General features: G+C 39.8%; 1 protein-coding gene across 1 annotated transcript in view; it reads left to right on the top strand.

The window, feature by feature from the left end:
- Positions 1-22,165, top strand: part of LOC134577543 (carcinoembryonic antigen-related cell adhesion molecule 16-like) — a 344,602-nt gene that overhangs the window by 268,530 nt on the left and 53,907 nt on the right. The window contains exons 2-4 of the mRNA XM_063436324.1: positions 5,260-5,613; positions 6,217-6,483; positions 14,241-14,492. Coding sequence (XP_063292394.1) covers positions 5,260-5,613; positions 6,217-6,483; positions 14,241-14,492 — 873 coding nt within the window. The remainder of the gene's footprint in view (positions 1-5,259; positions 5,614-6,216; positions 6,484-14,240; positions 14,493-22,165) is intronic.

The following is a 22,165-nucleotide window of genomic DNA, read 5'->3' as shown; positions in this document are numbered from 1 at the left end:
ATATTGGTAAATTTATCCCCACCCCATCTTTGTTTAAGATCTTGCAACCAATGTGTTTCCTGTAAGAATGCCACTTGAATGTTATGTTCACTAAGGGTATCGTATAATCTACTCCTTTTTTTGTTCGTGTTTACACCTTGAACATTTAAAGATAATAATTTTAACATCTGTGACTATCAGAAAATTAATCGGGTATATTTATATTTAAACCCCCAGTCACCCCAGATGGGAGTACTATTATCCTTTTTTGCCATACATTTGTCAATGAATTCATGTGCTCTGAGCGCGGAAAAACACATACAAACATAAAAAGAAGAAAAACCAACAAAAAAACAAACTACAAAAAACTCTTTCACATTAAAATTGGATCGGAAAAGATCCAACATGGTCATCCAGCATACAGCTAGATTAGAGAGGTTCTTTCTACTCTATTATAACCGTAGATTTCCGGTAGTATTAGAAATCAACGGCAACAATGTAGTATCACTACACCAAGAGGGGCGAGCCTACCAAAGGGCCCAGAAAAAACGCCTTGGAGAAAACCACTATACCCGATCGAGGAAAAGAAAAAAAAAAAAAAAAAAATAATAATAAATGGATAAATAAGATATATAATTATACATTTTCTATACATTCTTTGATGCCTACATTTATCACTTACTTAGGATGTTCCTTTATGAACCATTCATGTAGATTATATATTAAACCTTGCTAGGAACACCTGTCTATTGGCATTATAAATCCAAACCATAATTTCCCCCCAAAAAGAGAGAGAGAAAAAAAAAAAAAAGAAAAAAAAACCCTTTCCCCTTTTTTCTCTATTCTCCTCTTACGGACATATATCGTCATATGTACAGAATTTAAACCAGATCCACTTTCTCAAGTTATTCTATTAATGAGACTATTGTATAGCGTCTATTTTGTTGGTAATAAACAGAAAATGTCAGTTAGCCTCACGAGTCTGACAAATCATATCATCTATCAAAATATATATGCACTGTATTTTTTTGTGTTATATCATTATTTCAGTGTGTGTCAAGTATACCCCTCCCTATTGGTCTACAGAAAATTGACCTACATAGTGTATGTATATGTAGTAACCACTTATGTAATATAAAACTATACAAGCAACTATTTCAAAAATTATCAATTAGTGTATGTATCCTATCCCAATTACAAAATATTATATCCCCATGTGGAGTTATATTTTATCAATGTGCCTCACTGAGGTCTTTCTTATTTCTCAATACTATATCTCTGTGTTGTATTAAGTTGTATCTTTATATCCGTGTATATCAATATATTTGTGTTACTCCCGAATTTGAATCAAACCTTACTGTGAAATAGTATCGTTCTAAATTAAATTAAAATATGATACAACAATTATTTACTTATACACACATGTTTGTCAAATTATTGTCAAATTATTTACCATCGCCTTAGTGTTAAAAACCCGTAGTGCAGGCTATTATTTACAGTAGCCCTTTCAATAGGAGCCCTTTCCATAAACTCCTCACAAAGTGGAAAAATCTTTGCTACTTAACACTTGTAAGGTCAAAATTGGTTGCTCACCTACCAAATATAGGGGTTATTTCTGATATATTACCATTATCACACCCAGAGACCACCAACATATCCTTTACACCATATCCTTTACACAAAAAAAAAAAAAAAAATTTACTTCCCTTTCTTTCCTTATAGTATCAGAATCTGGCCCTGGCCCCTGACTCAGCTATTTACAAAGTCAATTTGTTCGCTTTCAGCCAGTCCAGCAATTTGGTATTTGACTCAAATACCTCTCTTTTCCCTTCAGATGACAGGCTTACTTTGGGCGGGTAAAGCCACCTATATTTTATATCATGGCGTCTAAGAACTTGGATTGCTGGATTAAACATTTTCCTTTTTGTTCTCGTCTCGAAGGATAAGTCCAGGAATACTTTTACATTCTGAAAACAGCCCGAGGTTAGCTGATTCTCTCTTACGGCTTTCCAAACTTTTTCTTTATAGTCGTCTGTATTGAAACAGGCAATGATATCTCGCGGAGCGTCATTCTGAATGGATTGAGGTTTGGAAAGTCTATGGCACCTTTCTATTAAGTGATTATGTGAATTACACTCCACCCCCAGCGCAGAAAAATATTCCATCAGTGTTTGTCTTACATCTTCTGGTCTTCCCTTTTCTGCTATATTTCTAAAACGCAGATTTTTACGTCTAGACCGGTCTTCGATACCGTTCAATTTAGACTCCAGGACTGAAATCTTATGATTGGCCATTTGGCAGTCTTCTGCTAGATTTTTTACAGTGAAATCCAGCTCTTTAATTTGGTCCTCGAATTTGTCTATTTTTGCAGCCAGTACATTTATTTCTTGTTTAATTTCTGATTTTATTTCTGTGGCTGTTGTAGCAAGCTCCAGTTTAATCTGTTGCAGATTGTCCTTTAAGGTAGAACAAAAAAAAGTAATTGTTAAAGGCTCTTTATTGGCCTCTGAGTCAAAGCATTCTAAGCTGGCATCAGTGTCGTTCATCCTCTGTTTAGAGTTTTTATGTTGGGGAGAGAAATAAGTTGATAAAGATTTGTCTTGAGTTGTATCTTTTTTCTCCTTCCTCATGGAGGATTTTGAATCGTGTGTTTTTTTAGCAGCCATAATCAAGAGTCACATAGAGTAGAGAGTGAAATACAGTTGCTCAGATATTGGGTGGACTGAATTTAACAGACATATTGCCACTTGATATACTTAAGCATCCTGAGGATGCAGCAGATCCAATAAAAAAAATATCTACATCCACTGTATTGCTCCCAAGGTGCAATTATAATGCTCTGTACTTGTAAATATCAGGATTTAACATAATGTACGTTCAAGACAGATTATACCCCCCAAACTTGGGGAGACATTTAGCAGTAGGTTATAGCCTTTTTTTATCCTTCTACTTGTTCAGACTGTTGCATACACACAGCAGATTGAGACAGCACAGCGGCTGATATGTATTACCGGACTGAAGCGTCGCTGGAAATCCGACTGTCACGTATCAATTTTCAGCGTGGCTGTTCATTAGGAGCTGAGACACGGGAGTCTGGGCATCCAGCGTGGGTAAAAAGCTGGCGCCCCTCTACTCATTCAGGGCTGCAGAAGGTCGAACTGCCACCAATATAATTTCAAATTGCTGCAGTTCTAGGTGCCCCCTTTTGGTTTTCCAGTTTGCTGGCATGCGATACGGGAGAAGAAAAAAACAGTGGTTCTCGAGGTCGTCTCCCGCCGGGCGCGCCATTACATGGCGGGCCGCCCCTCCTCCTCCGTCATCACGCCGTCAGCGCGTCAGCACGCCTCAGCACGTCCGCACGTCATGACACCCCGTACCCCCCAGACCCCGGGGTTTTAAAGTCCCGAGGTTGAATATCCACCTCATCTCACTCGTTACCACTAACTTGTTAAGGTCCCCATCTCGCCAGTTGCCCTTAACCTTATGTATACGCATGAATTTGAGTTGTGTAGGGTCACTATTATGTGCCAAAGTGAAATTATGTGATACACTATGTCCCTCAAATGTTTTCTTAATGTTTCTGGTGTGTTCTTCAATCCTAGTGTGTAGATTTTGTTTGGTGCGTCCCACCAATTTTAAACCACCGTGGCACTCCAATAAATATATTATATTGTTTGAATGGCAGGTTATAAGATCTTTAATGGGGAATTCCTCATTGTTATTAAAAATCTTACATTTCTTAATGTGTCTTTTTTTGTTATTTGTGTTCCTGCACGCTAGGCATGTACCGCATCTGTAAAAGCCATTTCCTTTGTCTAGTAAGGTGGTAGTTTTTGTTTTCTTGATATGATTTTTTATTTAGGTTAGCAGCACCCCTAAACACTACTTTGGGTTTTGCTGGTGAAATTTGAGATAGGGCATCTAGGAATCTGTTACAATTTCTCCATTCCATAGATATGTCTCACTTCTTACTTGTGACGCAATATAGCAGACATCCTGATCCCTTCCCATATGTTTAAGTTAAACCGATCATGTTTGGTCTTGTTGTCCCATTCTAAATATAATAACAATGAGCCTTAATTATTATTTTGTGGGGACATATTAATGTTTCTTTTGGATATGATACTTGAACACAAGATCTCACCTTGTGGAGTTTCAATGATCATGACGGTGAAGAAACAGCCCAGAACTACACTGGAAGATCTTGTTAATGATCTCAAAGCAGCTGAGACCATAGTCAATAAGAAAACAATTGGTAACACACACAATTGGTAACACACTATACCGTGAAGAACTGAAATCCTGCAGCACCTGCAAGGTCCCTCCGCTCAAGAAAGCACACGTACAGGTGTGGTATATCACCAAAACAGGCCAGTCTGAAGTTTGCCAATGAACATCTGAACGATTTACAGGAGAACTGGATGAAAGTGTTGTAATCGTATGAGACCAAAATCAAGCTCCTTGGCATCAACTCAACTCACCGTGTTTGGAGGAGGAGGAATGCTGCTTATGACCCCAAGAACAGCATCTCCACTGTCAAACATGGAGGTGGAAACATTATGCTTTGGAGGTGTTTTTCTGCTAAGGGAACAGGAAAACTGCACCGCATCAAAGGGACAATTGACGGGCCATGTATCGTCAAATCTTGGGAGAGAACCTCCTTCCCTCAGCCAGGGCATTCCAGCATGACAATGGCCCAAAACAAACAGCCAAGGCAACAAAGGAGTGGCTCAAGAAGAAGCACATTAAGGTCCTGGAGTGGCCTAGCCAGTCTCCAGAACTTAATCCCATAGAAAATCTGTGGAGGGAGTTGAAGGTTCGAGTTGCCAAACGTCAGTCTCGAAACCTTAATGACTTAGAAAGGATCTACAAAGAGGAGTGGGACAAAATCCATCCTGAGATGTGTGCAAACATGGTGGCCAACTACAAGAAACCTCTGTGATTGCCAACAAGGGTTTTGCCACCAAGTACTACGTCAAAGGGGTCAAATACTTATTTCACTTATTGACCTGCAAATCAATCCATAACTTTTTTGACATGCGTTTTTCTGGATTATTTTTTTTTTTTTGTAATTCTGTTTTTTTTCCCTCACTGTATATACTGTATCTACATGATTTTGACAGACCTGCACCGCGCATTAAGAATTTAACCAGGAGTGCAAGCCCTTGCTACACACATATATATATATGTGTATATATATATTTTAAGAGGAATCATTTAGCATTTTGTGGAATAGGCTGGTCATTTGTTGCCATTAATCTGCTGTTTTATCTCTTTCAGTTTTGCTCAGTGTGTGGATGCAGCCAATCAGTGCAATTAGTATCCAGCCGATCCCTCAGTATCCTGCGGTCGGACAGTCAGTCACTCTCAGTGTTACTGGGATCACTGGGAATATCCGGCAATTCGAATGGTATAACGGACCAAACCTAAACGCTGATAATCTAATCCTCTCATATATCCCGACTGCAAACCCCCCACAGACTAATGGACCACAGTATTTATCTCGGGTCAGCGGACTCCCTAATGCCTCATTACTGATCTCAGATCTGGTGATTACAGACCGGGGGATTTACATAGTGTCTGTACAGACATATAGAGATGCACAGCAAGAATCAGTGACCCTGACTGTATACAGTGAGTAATGTGTGATTTCTTTTTAACTCATATTCTTCTGTACAAATACAAGAAAAACAAGTCCTGCGTTTAAACTCCTACTATTGGGCAGCTGCAATGACCATAGTACACATCAGCCCCAAAACATACAGAAAAAACAAAGAAAAAAAGTTACCTGCGTTCTTCCAAAATCCCTATGCATATTTAAACAAATGGAGGTAATTTAGTAACTCCAATGGCCATTAGAGGGATGCCCACATGCCACGTCAAGGCAAACTTCTTAAGTCGGCCCCACACTGACTATTCACTTTGCTTCCTTGAGCTTCAGGCAAAGATATCTCTAATGAGACAGAGTGGAGTATTTTTCTAAACCCATACCTACTTATTAACCTGGAATAGGGAACATTAAGGGTTAATAAGTAGGTAAGGGTTTAGAAATATACCCCTCTTTTTCTCATATTTTTCTATATTTACCTATCCTAATACATATTTTGTTGTGAAGGTACTTGACTTGTACATGCAACACAAATATCCAAATACTGTATAAAAATGAACTTGGTCAAAGTCAACTGAATGAAACTGGTGCCTATAACCTGGGAATTTTCCTTGTTCCTGTACCCACAGAGCATGTCACTAAACCTGTAATCAAGACAAGCAGCTACCTGATCCAGGAAAATGAGACGGTCACCCTCATATGTGAGACGGAAAATGCTGCAAGGATCCTGTGGGGCCGCAGTAATGGCACACTCCCCTCTGATAGCACCCTATCCAGTGATAACATGAATATTTCCTTCTCCAGTATCAAACCCTCAGACTCAGGAGATTATTATTGTGAGGCTGAGAATGCTATCCATAAGATCACAAGTGACATCCACACACTGACTGTAAACTGTAAGTACATAGTTACATAGTAATCTAAGTTGGATAAAGACTAAAAGCCATAAAGTTCAACATTTAAAAAAGTATTGCCCTTTCCATGGAAAAAATGGAAAAAAATCATTCTTGACTCCTTAATGGCCGACCTCTGGCCTGTGGTATATTTCTGCAAGTTAACAGTCACATAGCGGTTTGTACTGACCCTGTATATATTTGTATAGAGCTGTCATATCCCCTCTGAGGAGACTCTGTTCTAAAGAAAACAAATGTAGTTTTTCTAGCCTTTGTACATAACTAATGTTTTCCATCCTCCTTATTAATTTTGTAGCTTGCCTCTGCACATTTTCTAGTTTTACAATATCTTTCTTTTTTCTGGTGCCTAAAATTGCATATTCAAGGTTGGGTCTTACTGTTGATTTATAATAAGGCAAAAATATATTTTGATCACATGAATCAATATCCATTTTTTATATATGACAAAACCTTACTAGCATTTTGCAATGGCAGACCAGAATTGCATACTCTTTCCTAGTTTGTCATTTATATTTGTACCAAGCCCTTTTCATTTAAGAAATAAAAAGCTGGGATTTCTAGCACTTGTTAAAAGTCTACGTGACAGCTCAGGCTTTCCAGATTAGAGTCCCTTCCTTCTGGCCGTAGGTAGCTATAGAAAGGGAAAGCAGCAGCGCCTTCACAAGTTTTCTCAGCTCAAATAAAGGTAGAGCGATATGCAAAACAAAAGGACAAATAAAACTGAATATGGTGTAGTATTTTTGATGCTGGTGATTATAAATAAAAGAAAGGAAATGCACTTACAATCTTCTGGAGGTTAAAATCAGATCCAGATATATGCACTTTGAAGGTATAATCCCCGTCTGTTTATATGGTGATCTTGGTCTCAGTCTTAATCCTATGTGGAAATGTATCCTTAGGCCGGTCAGCAGTGTGTGGTGATCAGTGTTCATAGAAGTGGTCTCTCAATATGCTGTTTTGTCACAGTGAGAGTTCACCAGCATATAAAATGAAAATAAAAACAGGAGATACTGCTCTCCGTACAAAATAATCATAAAATAATAAAAGGAGGCATACTCGCAAACGGAGAGCAGAGTAAAGTTATGCTCAATCCTATATAGCTCAGGTGGTAACTTCCCCACCTAGGAAACAGAAGTATGAATCCTCCAGGCAGTGGCGTACACACAATCCATGGGGCCCAGGAGCAAAACTGATCCATACACCCCCACCACCACCACCACCGCCCCCTCCTCACCACCACCGTCACCCCATACAGGCACACACAGAGATACACACAGACACACATACATACTTACAGACACACCACACATACATACATACATACAAAGACACATACAGACAGACACACACACATAAACATACATACAGACAGGCACATACATACATACAGACACACACAGACACACACACACACACAGACACACAGACACATACAGGCACACATACACACACACAGAAACACACACACAGATACATATAGACACATACATAGACACACACAGACAGACACACATACATACATACATACACATAGACACACACACACACAGACACATATATACAGGTACACATACACACATACACAGACACACATACACACACATACAGACAAACACACATACATACAGATACACACAGACACATACATAGATAACACACACAGACACATATACAGACAGACAAACACACAGAGACACATCCATACAGACACACACACACACATACACACATGCAAAATATTTTAATCACCTACCTATTACTGACCTTTTAGGTGCAGGAGGGTGACTTCCCTGGGGTCCAGTGGCTCAGGTTGATGGGAGTCAAAGTTCCCACTCTGACTCCCTCTCCTTCCTCCCGCGTGGCTCCTAGTGGTTGCTGGGAGGAGTGACCGGGGCAGTCACTTCCTCCCAGTGTCTGATATCATCAGAGGGGGCCCAGTCGCGCTGTCACCGAGCGCACTCTGATGATGATATTCATTTCTATCGGGTGGCCCTAACAGCATGGGTCACCCGATGGGCCCCTTCACGTGTGGCCCCGGCAATTTTACCGTATGGCCAGGGGCCACAACACATGGCGGCGGGCACTTGGTCGCAGGGGTCTGCAGGGCGGCCGGGCCCCCTGGAGTGACAGGCCCGGTCGCAGCTGCGACCGCTGTGACTGCAGTATGTACACCACTGCCGCCAGGTGAAAATCTTCAACACACTGCCCCACTCACACAATGCTTCCAAACATTTCTGCATATATACTACAGAACCCCTCAGACTCTCTTTGCACTCTCACACACATACTGCACCCTTAAACACATTACATTCCAGACACACACTAGATCCCTTATGTTACAGCAAGGGGGCATAATTTATTATTACAATATGGAATATTGCTATTTAATGTAACTTCTGTAGTGCATCAATAATTTGATCCCTGGGTAGAGGACAACTGGCAGAGAGAAATTGCCCTTTTGATCAAAAGCGGCTTCTGCAAGGTGTGAAAAGGATTGCCCTTTTGATCTATCAAAGGCCCTGCAAGGTGAAACATTTTACACTTGAGCCGCCTGTATGTCTAGTTTCAATGTAAACTAACTGACTTAGACCATATGGCCTGAAGCTCTCTAATGATAGTTCAATCTTTTGATATGGTGATGGTATTAGTTTCATGAAGACCTTTGTGTTCCAGTATCAGATCCAAGAGAAACATTCATATTTACCACACAGAATAATAATTAAGCCTATTTTTTGTTATATTGGGAATGTGACAAGCGCCATCTTTAAACAAGCCCACACATGAGTGGCCTAACTTGACCGCAGTGGAAGAAATTGTGATGTCTGTCCTATTGGATTGCGGGTGGGGCGTGCAACATGTCTATGGAATGGGAAAATAACAAATTTGTAGATGCAATTATTATTTCTGAGGCAGGTACTTAAGAGAATACAAATACAAAAAAACAAGTCCTGCGCTCACTCCCATCACTCCTGGGCGGCAGCCAGGGCTGTATTTACCACAAGGCAAACAAGGCATTTGCCTAGGGCGGCACTTTCAGGGGGGCGCAAAAAAAGCCACCCAAAGCTCCCAGGCAAATGCCTTGTTTGCCCCGTGTCCTAAGGCTGTCCACCTTAGGGCCCCCAAGAGGTGAAAATATTCTAGCCAGGCGGCAAGGAAGCACTGTCCTCCGCTCTTCTTGCTCTCTCATGTGACCTTCTGTGATGCTGGTAGCCGGAATATGATGTGGCCCCGGCATCACTAAGTGGTGCGCGAGCTGTCAGTGTGTCTGTGAGTGAGTGAAAGTGTGTGTCTGTCAGAGTATGTCAAATCAGTGAGGATGTGTATGTCAGTCAGTGGGTGTGTCAGTGTGTGTTTGTCAGTGAAAGTGTGTGTTGGTTAAACAGTGTGTGTGCCAATGACTGTGTATCTGTCAGTGAGTGTATGTCAGTGCATGTATCAATGAGGGCCTGTGTCTGTCAGTCAATAAAGTGGCCTTGACACGAATCGGGGGGGCAAATTTGGGGGTGCCCGAATATAGTCTTACCTAGGGCAGCACAAATCCAAAATACACCACTGGCGGCAGCAACGACCACAGTACACATCAGCCCCAATACATACAGTAAAAACCAAAAGAAAAAGTTACCTGCGCTCTCACCTAAATCCCTATGTATATTTAAACAAATGGAGGTCATTTAGTTACTCCAATGGTCATTGGACGGAAAGCCTGCGTGCCAACGTCAAGGCAGACCCCCTCAAGTTTGTTCCTACACTGACCTTTCACCTTGCTTCCTTCAGCTTCTGGTAAAGATATCTCTAATGAGACAGAGAGGGGTATTTTTTATATACCCCCTATATACTTATTAACCTTTAATAGGGAACACATGGGATGGGCGGCAGCATTGTAACATAGCTGTGGGATACAAAAAGGGAATACAGATACAAAAAAACAAGGTACATAAGAGAAGATAGAGCAAAATATTTCCATTTGGATTGACGTTGGTCTGGAACAAAGGAGGTGGTCACTTATTATTTCTCTAGGTACTTCTATAGGTATTGCTCCACCCCTGGGCAAGACTTGATAATCCACAGGGTATATATCCAATGATTTGGAGGGGTGTTGGTGAGCTCTAATTTTATAGTGAGTAACCATCATTCTTCCTTGTCAGAGGCCAGCTGGGCAGAAGTTTTACTTTGAAAATCTCAGTGAGTAATTAGGACTTCTGCTATTTTATCCTTTTTGTTTTTATCTGTTGTGGGTGTAAATTATTTGTTTTTCATCTATATTTTTGTATGCAAAGTGACTATTTTTTTCTCATAATAAACATTCCTTTATTAAGTTCTGCCTTTGTCTGGTTAAGAATCATGTTACCTGAAGAGACTAGTTAGTATTTTTGCACTTCCTTAAATAGTGTGCTAAGTTGTGTTTGGTGGGTTTGTATTATTAAGTTTACCTGAGGAACCAAGGCACCCCATTTATGTATTATCTTGGTGATGGCAGCGTTAAAATAGTAATCGTTATGTTATTATGTTTAAGTGTGGGTGGTGTTAAGGGGGATTTTGCCATTACTTCCGGTCTAGTGCAGACAAATAGTGAACTTCAACCCTTTTACCACCACAACTACGTCACGCACACTCTTGGAATAGGGTGCGCTCGTGACAAATGCGTTAAAATAGTAATAGTTATATTATTATGCTTAATTGTGGGTGGTGTTAAGGTGGATTTTGTCATTATTGCCAGTCTAGTGCAGACAAATAGTGAACTTTAACCCTTTCACCACCACAACTACGTCACGCACACTCTTGGAGTAGGGTGCGTTCGTGACACCTTACTCAACTCTGCATCATCCACACACATACACAAACTAGCTCCCAATATACACTCAGAATCCTCTACACACACACACTCACTAGATCTCCTATACACACTATGGGTCCTTCAAACACACGCACTACATTCCAGACATACACACTCACTCTGAATTTCATATGCACACACTAGATTCCTTGTAAGCAAACACATAATACATTCCCTAAACACACACTCTCTACAACCGCTACACACACTACATCACCTATACACACACACTACAGCCCATATACACACACTCTCTACAGCACCTAGACACACACACATTACATTACACCACAAACACAACACAACTGAAACCAACCTATTTACACAATACCACAATATAATTGGTTCACTCTATACACACACAATCCCACAAGCAGGATCCAAACACATGTACAATACTCTTTCTTGGCCTTTTTGTGTCCTGGCATCCCATTTATGGAGACGCCCAGAGACAAGTTTCAAGCAAACACAGCGCAAGCATGTTATTAAATTTGCTTGCACTGTGCAGAACAAATACAGAGCCTTTTTCTCATGCTAGAGCTCTTCAGCAGAGCTGAACTGACTGGGCCACTTCAGAAGGCGTATTTTCTTCTGTTTAAGCCATTCTGTTGTTGATTTACTTCTATGCTTTGGGTAATTGTCCTGTTGCAACTTCAGCTGGTAGACAGGTGGCCTTAAGTTCTCCTGCAAAATGTATTGATAAACTTGGGAAATCATTTTTCCTTCGATGATAGCAATCCGTCCAGGCCCTGACGCCGCGAAGCAGGCCCTGACGTAGCAAAGCAGCCCCAAAGCAGCCCCAAAGCAGCCCCAAACCATACTTCACAGTTGGGATGAGGTTTTGATGTTGGTGTGCTGTGCCTCTTTTTCGCCACACATAGTGTTGTGTGTTTCTTCCAAACAACTCAACTTTGGTTTCATCTGTCCACAGAATATTTTGCCAGTACTACTGTGGAACATCCAGGTGCTCTTGTGCATACTATTAACGTGCAGCAATGTTTTGTTTGGACAGAAGTGGCTTCCTCTGTGGTATCCTCCCATGAAATCCATTCTTGCTTAGTCTTTTACGTATTGTAGATTCGCTAACAGGGATGTTAGCATTTGCCAGTGACTTTTGTAAGTCTTTAGCTGACACTCTAGGATTCTTCTTCACCTCATTGAGCAGTCTGCGCTCTGGTTTTTTATTTTATTTTTAAGTTCGACGGGTATGATGGCTTTTTTTGGCCTTTTTTGGGGCTGAAAAATTAAGATTTTAGAAAAAAGAAGACGTTGAATAGTAAGTTGAATTTTACTTTACAGGGTAGTAATTTTATTCCCCCCTCACTATTTTTTAGGGTGAGGGGGGTAGGTAGGGGCTTTTTTATTTGGGTGTGTGACTAGGGGCTTGGGGACCCCTAGTCACCTTTGATGGGGTAGGGGGGATTTTCATTTAGGGCCCCCACCCGCCGCTCAGGGGTGGGGGCCGGGGGGGACAGTAGGTCCCCCCCTTATTGTAACTTAGGGCCCCCACCTGCCGCGCAGGGGTGGGGGCCGGGGGGAGGACAGTAGGTCCCTCCCTCTTATTGTAACTAAGGACCCCCACCCGCCGCTCAGGAGCCATGTTACTCTGTATATAGAGGGAGCCATGTTTACACTGTATATAGAGGGAGCCATGTTACTCTGTATATAGAGAGGAGCCATGTTTACACTGTATATAGAGGGAGCCATGTTACTCTGTATATAGAGAGGAGCCATGTTTACACTGTATATAGAGGGGAGACATGTTACTCTGTATATAGAGGGAACCATGTTTACACGGTATATAGAGGGAAGCCATGTTACTCTGTATATAGAGGGAGCCATGTTATTCTGTTTATAGAGGGAGCCATGTTTACACGGTATATAGAGGGAAGCCATGTTACTCTGTATATAGAGAGGAGCCATGTTTACACTGTATATAGAGGGAGCCATGTTTACACGGTATATAGAGGGAAGCCATGTTACTTTGTATATAGAGGGAGCCATGTTACTCTGTATATAGAGGGAGCCATGTTTACACGGTATATAGAGGGAAGCCATGTTACTCTGTATATAGAGAGGAGCCATGTTTACACTGTATATAGAGGGAGCAATGTTACTCTGAATATAGAGAGGAGCCATGTTTACACTGTATATAGAGGGGAGCCATGTTATTCTGTATATAGAGGGGAGCCATGTTACACTGTATATAGAGGGAGCCATGTTACTCTGTATATAGAGGGAGCCATGTTTACTCTGTATATAGAGGGAGCCATGTTACTATCTGAGGTGGTTAACTATGATTGGCATGGCATGTTTCTTAGTCTGGCCTGCATGGTTGTCTGGCATGAATAAAAGTAGCATGTTTCAACTATATTAGTCTAGGGGTTCACATACTTTTTCCACCTGCACTGTGAATGTTTACATGGTGTGTTCAATAAAAACATGGCAACATTTCATTCTTTGTGTGTTATTAGTTTAAGCAGACTGTGATTGTCTTTTGTTGTGACCAATTTGTGCAGAAATCCATATCATTCCAAAGAGTTCACATACTTTTTCTTGCAACTGTAAGTTTAATGGAAGTTACATCATGTGCCTTCCATAAAAAGGTTATTCCACCTAGTTTCCTGGTCACAATTCCAGACAGACAGTTGGCATAGATTAGAGCTGTTACCTCCCATTTCAATGTTAAATAATGCACATTAAACTAAAGTTGCTTTGGTGCCTTCAGTATCGATTTATTATAAAATCTTGATAAAATGTATATATGTATATATATAAATCATTGGTCAAAGTTTCAAAGTACCTATAGATGTTATTGTGTTACATTTATAAAGGAATTAAAGAAGCTGTTTGCTTCACCTGTTTTTGTTTGTCTATTTCTATTTATTATTTTCTATAATTACAGATGGCCCTGAGAACCTGTCAATTATACGTTTCTTTGAAACCAACAACAATTCTACATTCACTTTAAAATGTTCTGTAGCATCTTTCCCAATACCGATCTACCGTTGGATACACAATGAGAAAGACATGCATGTCCAGCAGGATATACTTCATATAGAGTGTCCTACAAAAGCAAACTATGGTAACTTTACCTGTATGGTGGAAAACCCAGTAACTAAAAGAACAGCAAACGTTTCCATTTTTGTGACATTCGGTAAGTCCAGTCATCAACAAAAGGACTCAATATTTGTCTTTCATATAAACTGCCATTGCAAAATAGACACATCTATGACATCTGACTAATAGATATAGATAAATTTTGTTCTTAAAGGGACACTTTAGTCACCAACAAAGGTTTAGCTGAATGAAACAGTTTTTGTGCATAGATCATGCCTCTGAAGTTTCACTGCTCAATTCATTGCCATTTAGGTGTTATATTTTGTATCTGTTTATGCAGCAATAGGCACACCTCCCCTGGCTGTGACTGACCCAGCCTGCATAAAACAAATTGGTTTCATTTTCAATTAGATGTAACTTATTTTAAAAGTTTTTACCTCATGCACTGTAAATTGAACTTTGATCACAGTCAGGAGGCTTCTGCAGGGTCTAGGAGACTATTAACAGAGCAGGAGATAAGAAACTATGTTTTACACAGAATTTACAATAAAAGAAGTGTAAACATTAGATGACTCTTTACAGGAAGTGTTTAGGAAGGCTGTGTGCAGGGATTTCACAGCGATTTAACTCCTGATTGGCAGATAGTTGAGGGGTGAGACTGCAGAGGCATAATCTATACACCTAAACATCTTTATTAAGCTAAAGTTGTTGTGGTGACAATAGTGTCCCTTTAAGGTCATACAGAGTTATTTACTAAAGTAAGAATGAAATGTGAATTTCAAATTTAAGGTCAAACCAGCCTAACTAGAACAAATATCAGCTATGCTTCCAATTTGGCTTCATTCTCCTTAAATTTGAAATTCACTTTGAATTCTCAGTTTAGTGAATAACCCTTATTTTTATTTTTCATTATTGGATAAGTCTGAAAGAACATCTATGGTTAGACATATTATTTGCTGCTATTCTGCGCTGTTCTCCAGGCAGCTTTGTCATGAATGAGTTTTTCAAAATCATGGTTTTCTTATTACAAACAGCGGAATACAACTAAATACCAAAAAGAAATGCATGTGTAAACGGCACATCTTGAAAAATGCTTGCCATTGTCAAAAGAGAGTAAAGGGGTATGTGGTTAATAAGAACTCACAAGTGTTTAGATATTTAGTTCACCCATAAGTGCATTTCCTTTAGCTTGGCCAAATCTTGCTTATAATGCAAAAAGTTAAAGGGATCGTATAGTGCCAGGAAAACAAACCCGTGTTCCTGGCATTATAGGGTTAATAGGTCCTCCCCTCTCTCGGGGCCCCCCTCCCGCTGGGCTGAAGGTGTTAAACACTTACCTTACTCCAGCCTCTCCTCCCCCTGCCGACGCAGGCTCCCAAGTGAACCCGAATGTGCATGCATGGCCAGAGGCGCGTGCACATTCAATTCCACCCTATGGAGATCTTATTTGATGCTGGACTCTGTGAGGACACCCTCAGTGCAATTTACTCACTGAGAATTGCGGAAGCAGCCTTTAGTGGCTGTCAGGGAGACAGCCACTAGAGGCTGGATTAACCCTGCAATGTAAAGCTGCTGGGTTAAAACTATGGGGACCTGGCACACAGACCACTGTATTGAGCTGAAGTGGTCTGGGTTCCTATAGTGGTCCTTTAAGGATGACATCACTCAAATTACATTGAGTGACTACTGACAAGAAACAGTGACTATCCAACCTAATCTGATTATTAGTCATGTGGTACAGAATAATACAAAAAGTCATGAATGTATATAAAGAAAACCTTAGTATCATGCAAACTTCCAATAAATAAACAACCCTATATAGTCACCTTTTTTTGTAAATAATTTTATTATGCAAACATTCTAATAAAATAATGAAAATAATAAAGTGGCATTGCATAGTTTGAATAAAAGGGCCTGGAAAAAAAAACTGAAAAGGGAAATAATGGATGGACAGAACTCCAAATTTCACAACAAAAAGGCACTGTGATTATGAAATAAATGTACTGATACATCTTAGAAATACAAATGCCTGAGACATCATCTCTCAGTCATGACCAGTCTTGACTGATCTGGTGAGTTTTAGGTTTGTTGTGCTTTAACCAAGTTTAGGGTGTGTATGTAGCAAGCTGCCAAAAGGTTTGTGGTGAGACCGAACACAATAAAACTGCCGGAAGTGTATATCGAAAAATTACTTCTGTGCACTAACCGGAAATTCTTAAGTTGCTCTTGGGGAATCCACCTTGCGCACAGAAACTTAAGAAATCTTGTTTCCATAACTACCCAGAGTTCCCAGTGTGACATACAAATTCGTACAGACAGGGATTGTGTTTAGACTTTACCCTGCTTTTCTGCAAGTATCCTGAGGCTTGGATGCTGTTTTATACACAGCTTTTTTTTTTTTAAACAAGTCATGGACTTTATTTCTGTTTCGGTCTCATCAGCTGAGTGCCAGTTCTGGTCTGGAAGTTGAAGTCTGTCTTAGAGCATATAGATAGGTTCCAAAAAGTTTATGGTGTGACCAAACACAGTAAAACCCCCACAGTGCAGCTAGAAATAATACCTGCATATCTCAAATTGGACTAAATGCCAAAAAGGTTTTGGTGAGACCAAACACTTGTATGATAAAATACAAAAACACACCATATATTCAAGAAATATTGATCAGGAGACTTGTTCTATTAAGTATTAAGTATTGTAGACCGACTTAATAAGAAATATCACACTTTTAATAAATATGTTCATTCCAAAATGTACTGAACCTTTATACCATGAAACTATGTTAAAGGAAAAACACCAAGCATGGCTTTGTTTATGTACAAAAACCCACCCAAAATAGTCCCCAATCTGTATGAACTACATTTTTTAACAAATGGCCTGAAAAATAAACTGATAAAGGGGCTATGATAGATTGATAGAAATACATAAGTCAAATGCACAGGGCTAATGCAAACTTCACTATAAAACAACCTGTACATAATTTAATACACTAGCACATTATTTTTCATGTAAAATAATGAGTTCATATTTTTTTTTTTTTTTTATGAATTATAGATTTCGTAATATTACATAAGACAACCATACATATTGCCATAAAGGAAAAGTGCAATTTGTTATTATTTAAAATAAATAATCGTACGTTATTTTTTAATGTCAGTATATAACTGCCCTCTGATAAGCCACAACATTAAAACTGCCTGCCTAATATTGAGTAGGTCACCATTGTTCTGCCAAAACAGCTTTGATGCATCAAGATATGGACTTCCTTGGAATGTGTCCTGAGGTATAAGGCACCAACAAATTAGCAGCAGATCCTTTAAGTCTTGCAAGATGGGACCTCCATAGGTCGGACTTGTTGTTCCATCATATCCGAAAGATACTCAATCAGATTAAGACTTGGGTAGTTTGGAGGCCAATTCAACACATTGAACTCTTTGTAATGTTCCTCAAAGCATTCCTGAACAATTCTTGCAGTGTGGCAGTGTGCATTACCCTGCTGAAAGAGGCCACTGCCATCAGGGAACACTATTGCCATGAAGGGGTGTACATGGTCTGCAAAAATCTATAGTTAGGTTGTACGTGTCAAAGTAACATCCACCTGAATGCCAAGACCCAAGGTATCCAAGCAGAACATTGCCCAGAGCATAACACTGCCTGCTGCTGGTCTGCCTTCTTCCCAACGTGCATCCTGCTGCCAGCTCTTCCCCAGGTAAACGACACACAAGCACTAGGTGATACAACTGAGGTGATACATCTGAGGAAATGTGATTCATTAGAACAGGGAACTTTCTTCTATTGATCCAGTTCTAATGCTCATGTCCTCATTAGGTGGTGGACAAGGATCATCATGAGCACTCTGACTGGTCTGCGGCTACGCAGCCCCATACATAGCAAACTGTGATGCACTCAATGTTCTGACAACTTTTTATACGTGCCAGAATTATGTTTTTCATTAGTTTGAGCTACAGAAGTGTCAGGATAATAGTTAATCCAGCACGCAGAATTGTATCACACCTAGGACGTAAGGTAACGTCTTACCGGGCCTTAGAATGACCAGACTTAACATACCAGAAAATAGTCAGGATACTTGCCGAGGTCAGGGACACAGAGGGAGACACAACGATGAGGGAAGAGCCAAAAGTCAAGGATACCAGAATACAGGGAAGTCAAAACAAAGCCAAAGTAAAAAAACTGAAATAAACACTCAGGAACACTCTCTTGGATAACCTACTAAGGGAAACCATGACAGGGCAATGACGTAAAGGAAAAAGGAGTTTAAATAAGCCTCCTTTAGATTCGATTGGCCGTACCCAGCCTTTAACCACAGAATGTGCATGCGTGCGCGCCCTTTGCGTGACGTCACACTCACGTTGATGTCGTCAATACCGTGGGTGGACGTGGGGTTACAAATTAGAATGGATCCGCAGCAACCGGCATCCTTCAACATGCCGCAGGAGTCAGATACACCGGTACAGGGCTGCTGAGTGGCAACTCCATCAATGCCAGAAAGACAGTTGTCATCACAAGCACAACGAAGTGAGGATGAACATGTGACAAGAAGCTCAGTGTAATTGGACCAAACTGGCTAGCCTTTGCTCCCTACAGGCATCAATAAGCCATGGGCGCCCATGACATTGACGCCAATTTACCAGTTTCCTTCCTTGCACCACTTTTGGTGGGTACTAACCACTGCATACCAGGAGGGAACACCCCACAAGACTTGCCATTTTGGAAATGCTCTGACCCAGTTGTCTAGTTATCACTATTGGGCTCTTCTCAAAGTCACTCAGATATTTTTGCTTGCCCATTTTTCCTGCTTCCAACACATGACATTCAATAACTTGCTGCCTAATATGTCCCACCCCTTGACAGGTGCCATTGTAACAATATCAACAATGCTATTCCCTCCATCTTGCAGTGGTTTTAATGCTGTGGCTGATTAATATATATACCTCTTTTCTGTGCATCTTGTGGCTTAAACGTTTACTCCAGTCTTTTTTTCAATGTTGCATTATTTTCCCTTCTTTTGTCTTCTAGTAAAAATCGTCTTCATTTGGCGAAAGACTTACTTTAAATCCAGCATCGGGCCAATTCTCCCCAATCCTTTCCACACCATCTCTGTTATCAATGTATGTTATGCTTTTCAGCTCAGTAGTTTAATTACATGTGGGGAGGGAAAGCTGAATTGAGGGAAGTGTCCACATAATAGAGAAATTTAAAGGGAAAGGTGGGACAGCTACAGAATGAAGGATCAATGGTGTAAGTAAAGGGGAAGGAGGAGCGCTGAATGAAGAGAGGATCAATCGCACCTGTGTGTGCTTAAGACAGATGTAAGTTTTGCACAGAACTAACATTAGGCAACCCAGAACAGAGTTCCCGGCTGCATAAAGTTACATGTGCCTTGGAGAAATTAGGGTAGCCTTTGAAGGGAATTGGGAAGCTCCGGAGCTTCCAACCCACCGGCATTCCCAATGACAAGATTTGTCAATTAAGCAGATTCTTCCTTGCTACTTGAAATTACTTCTGTTACCAATCATGGCTGAGACCACTACAAGAGTATGAAGAGTATGTTGATTTTTTTTTTTTTTTTTTAATGACTGCAGTATTTGTTTTGCAACTTTGCGTTTTGCCTTTTTTTGTCTGTTCTAATATAATTTTTTGTCCGTCTGTAGATAAACAGTCCTGGTCTATTGGATTCATATGCACAGTGCCTTACAAAGTCCATATATATATATATGTGTGTATATATATATATATGTATATATATATATATATATATATATATATGGACTTTGTAACTGGACAATTCAATATAGTATAGAGTATTTGGTGCATCTTACAACAGGAATTATTCATAGATAGTAGTATACTATACCTCATTGGGGATTTACCATACTTTACAGGGATCTAGGAATGTCCATAGGAGGGCATCGTTTTTATTTCTAATATTGGGTTTATCGTAATTGTAATTCTATGAGCACTTTTAGGATTTCACCCCGAAGTATGTGATTTCTTCGGGGTAGCTTTTTTTGTGACAAAACAACAAGTGATAAACCACGCCAAACAGAACCAAAAAAAATCACACAGGTGTAATCAATCTCAACAGTAACCCAACAATGTGTAGAAAATAGATTTATATACAAACTTTCTTTGAAGGAAATATATTTAGTATTTTAGTACCAGGAAAACCTCAAAATGAAACAGAAATACAACAAAAAATCGTGTAATATGCGTTAGTGGTTTTACAGACAGTTAAGTATAGGTAACTCACTCACACTTTTATGAGCTACTTAGAGCTCTGCTGATTATCGCTTTGACGATCCAATCCCCATGTTGGGATACATGTAGATCCACAATCTTATGTGTCCAGTACGACTCCAGCATATAAAATAGAGGGTCCGATAGTGCAATATGTTAAATATATATGGTGTACAAAAACAAAGTATCCTACTTACACTTTGGAAGCAATAAACTTGTTCTGGTGGTATAAAGCCTTGGTGGTATAATCCTGCTTTTTTTGTATTGTTTTTCAAATAATAAATACACTTGTGAGCAAAAAATACTTTCTGTCTAAATTAGCTTGACTTTATATAATTACTTGAGAGTGCATGGTTCTATTTTTAATTTTGTGTAACTTGCACACAGCACAACACTGCAGATATCTCTGTATGTGTAGTTTCAAACTGCAATACTGCATATACAGATCACTTTCTCTACGGCCACTTCTAAAAGCTGTAGTGGTCACTGAGTTTGGAGTAACCTTTTAGGTCCTCTTTTGTCAGAAGCAACATTTATCTAACCATTAATCATGCAGAAAATACAAAGCTCGTGTGCGTTCAGAAATCATGATATAATGCACAAACACGACCAAGTGCATTCTGGGATATTTTCAAACCTTAAAATTGTGCATTGCCTTAGCAGATAAGTCAGTCCAGACCAAAGAGGACTAACATGACTACCCTATAGCTAGCCCCATGGTAGGTCTGGAGATGCACTAAAAAAGTTATTCGCTTATAAGAATTACATCTACTATAATGATTTCATTACTCTCTTCTAATTCCAGTGTTTCTGGTTATTGATAATGTTTTGGCTAGCATTTTATGCCTATTACTCTTGACCGTTGTCTTTGACAAAGTTATAAATAAAGGTTGTCAAAATGTATATATATATATATATATATATATATATATATATTAAATAATAATAAAAAACTACTAGGCTATATTTAATCTATGAGGGAAAACTCATTAAAACAAGCAAGAGTACGATTGTACAAAAGCAGAAGTTAAAATGTTATAACCAATTCTGTCAAAGGTCCACTGTTCTTATGAATGGGGTTAAAGGGACACTATAGTCATCTGAACAACTTTAGCTTAATGAAGCAGTTTTGGTGTATAGAACATGCCCCTGCAGCCTCACTGCTCAATCCTCTGCCATTTAGGAGTTAAATTCCTTTGTTTATGAACCCTAGTCACACCTCCCAGCATGTGACTTGCACATCCTTCCATAAACACTTCCTGTAAAGAGAGCCCTATTTAGGCTTTCTTTATTGCAAGTTCTGTTTAATTAAGATTTTCTTATCCCCTGCTATGTTAATAGCTTGCTAGACCCTGCAAGAGCCTCCTGTATGTGATTAAAGTTCAATTTAGAGATTGAGATACAATTATTTAAGGTAAATTACATCTGTTTGAAAGTGAAACCAGTTTTTTTTTCATGCAGGCTCTGTCAATCATAGCCAGGGGAGGTGTGGCTAGGGCTGCATAAACAGAAAGA

The sequence above is a fragment of the Pelobates fuscus genome, chromosome 11 (genome assembly GCF_036172605.1).
Source record: "Pelobates fuscus isolate aPelFus1 chromosome 11, aPelFus1.pri, whole genome shotgun sequence".
NCBI lineage: Eukaryota > Metazoa > Chordata > Amphibia > Anura > Pelobatidae > Pelobates > Pelobates fuscus.
Note: the sequence above shows the minus strand (reverse complement) of the source record. Positions and strands in the feature narration are given on the sequence as shown.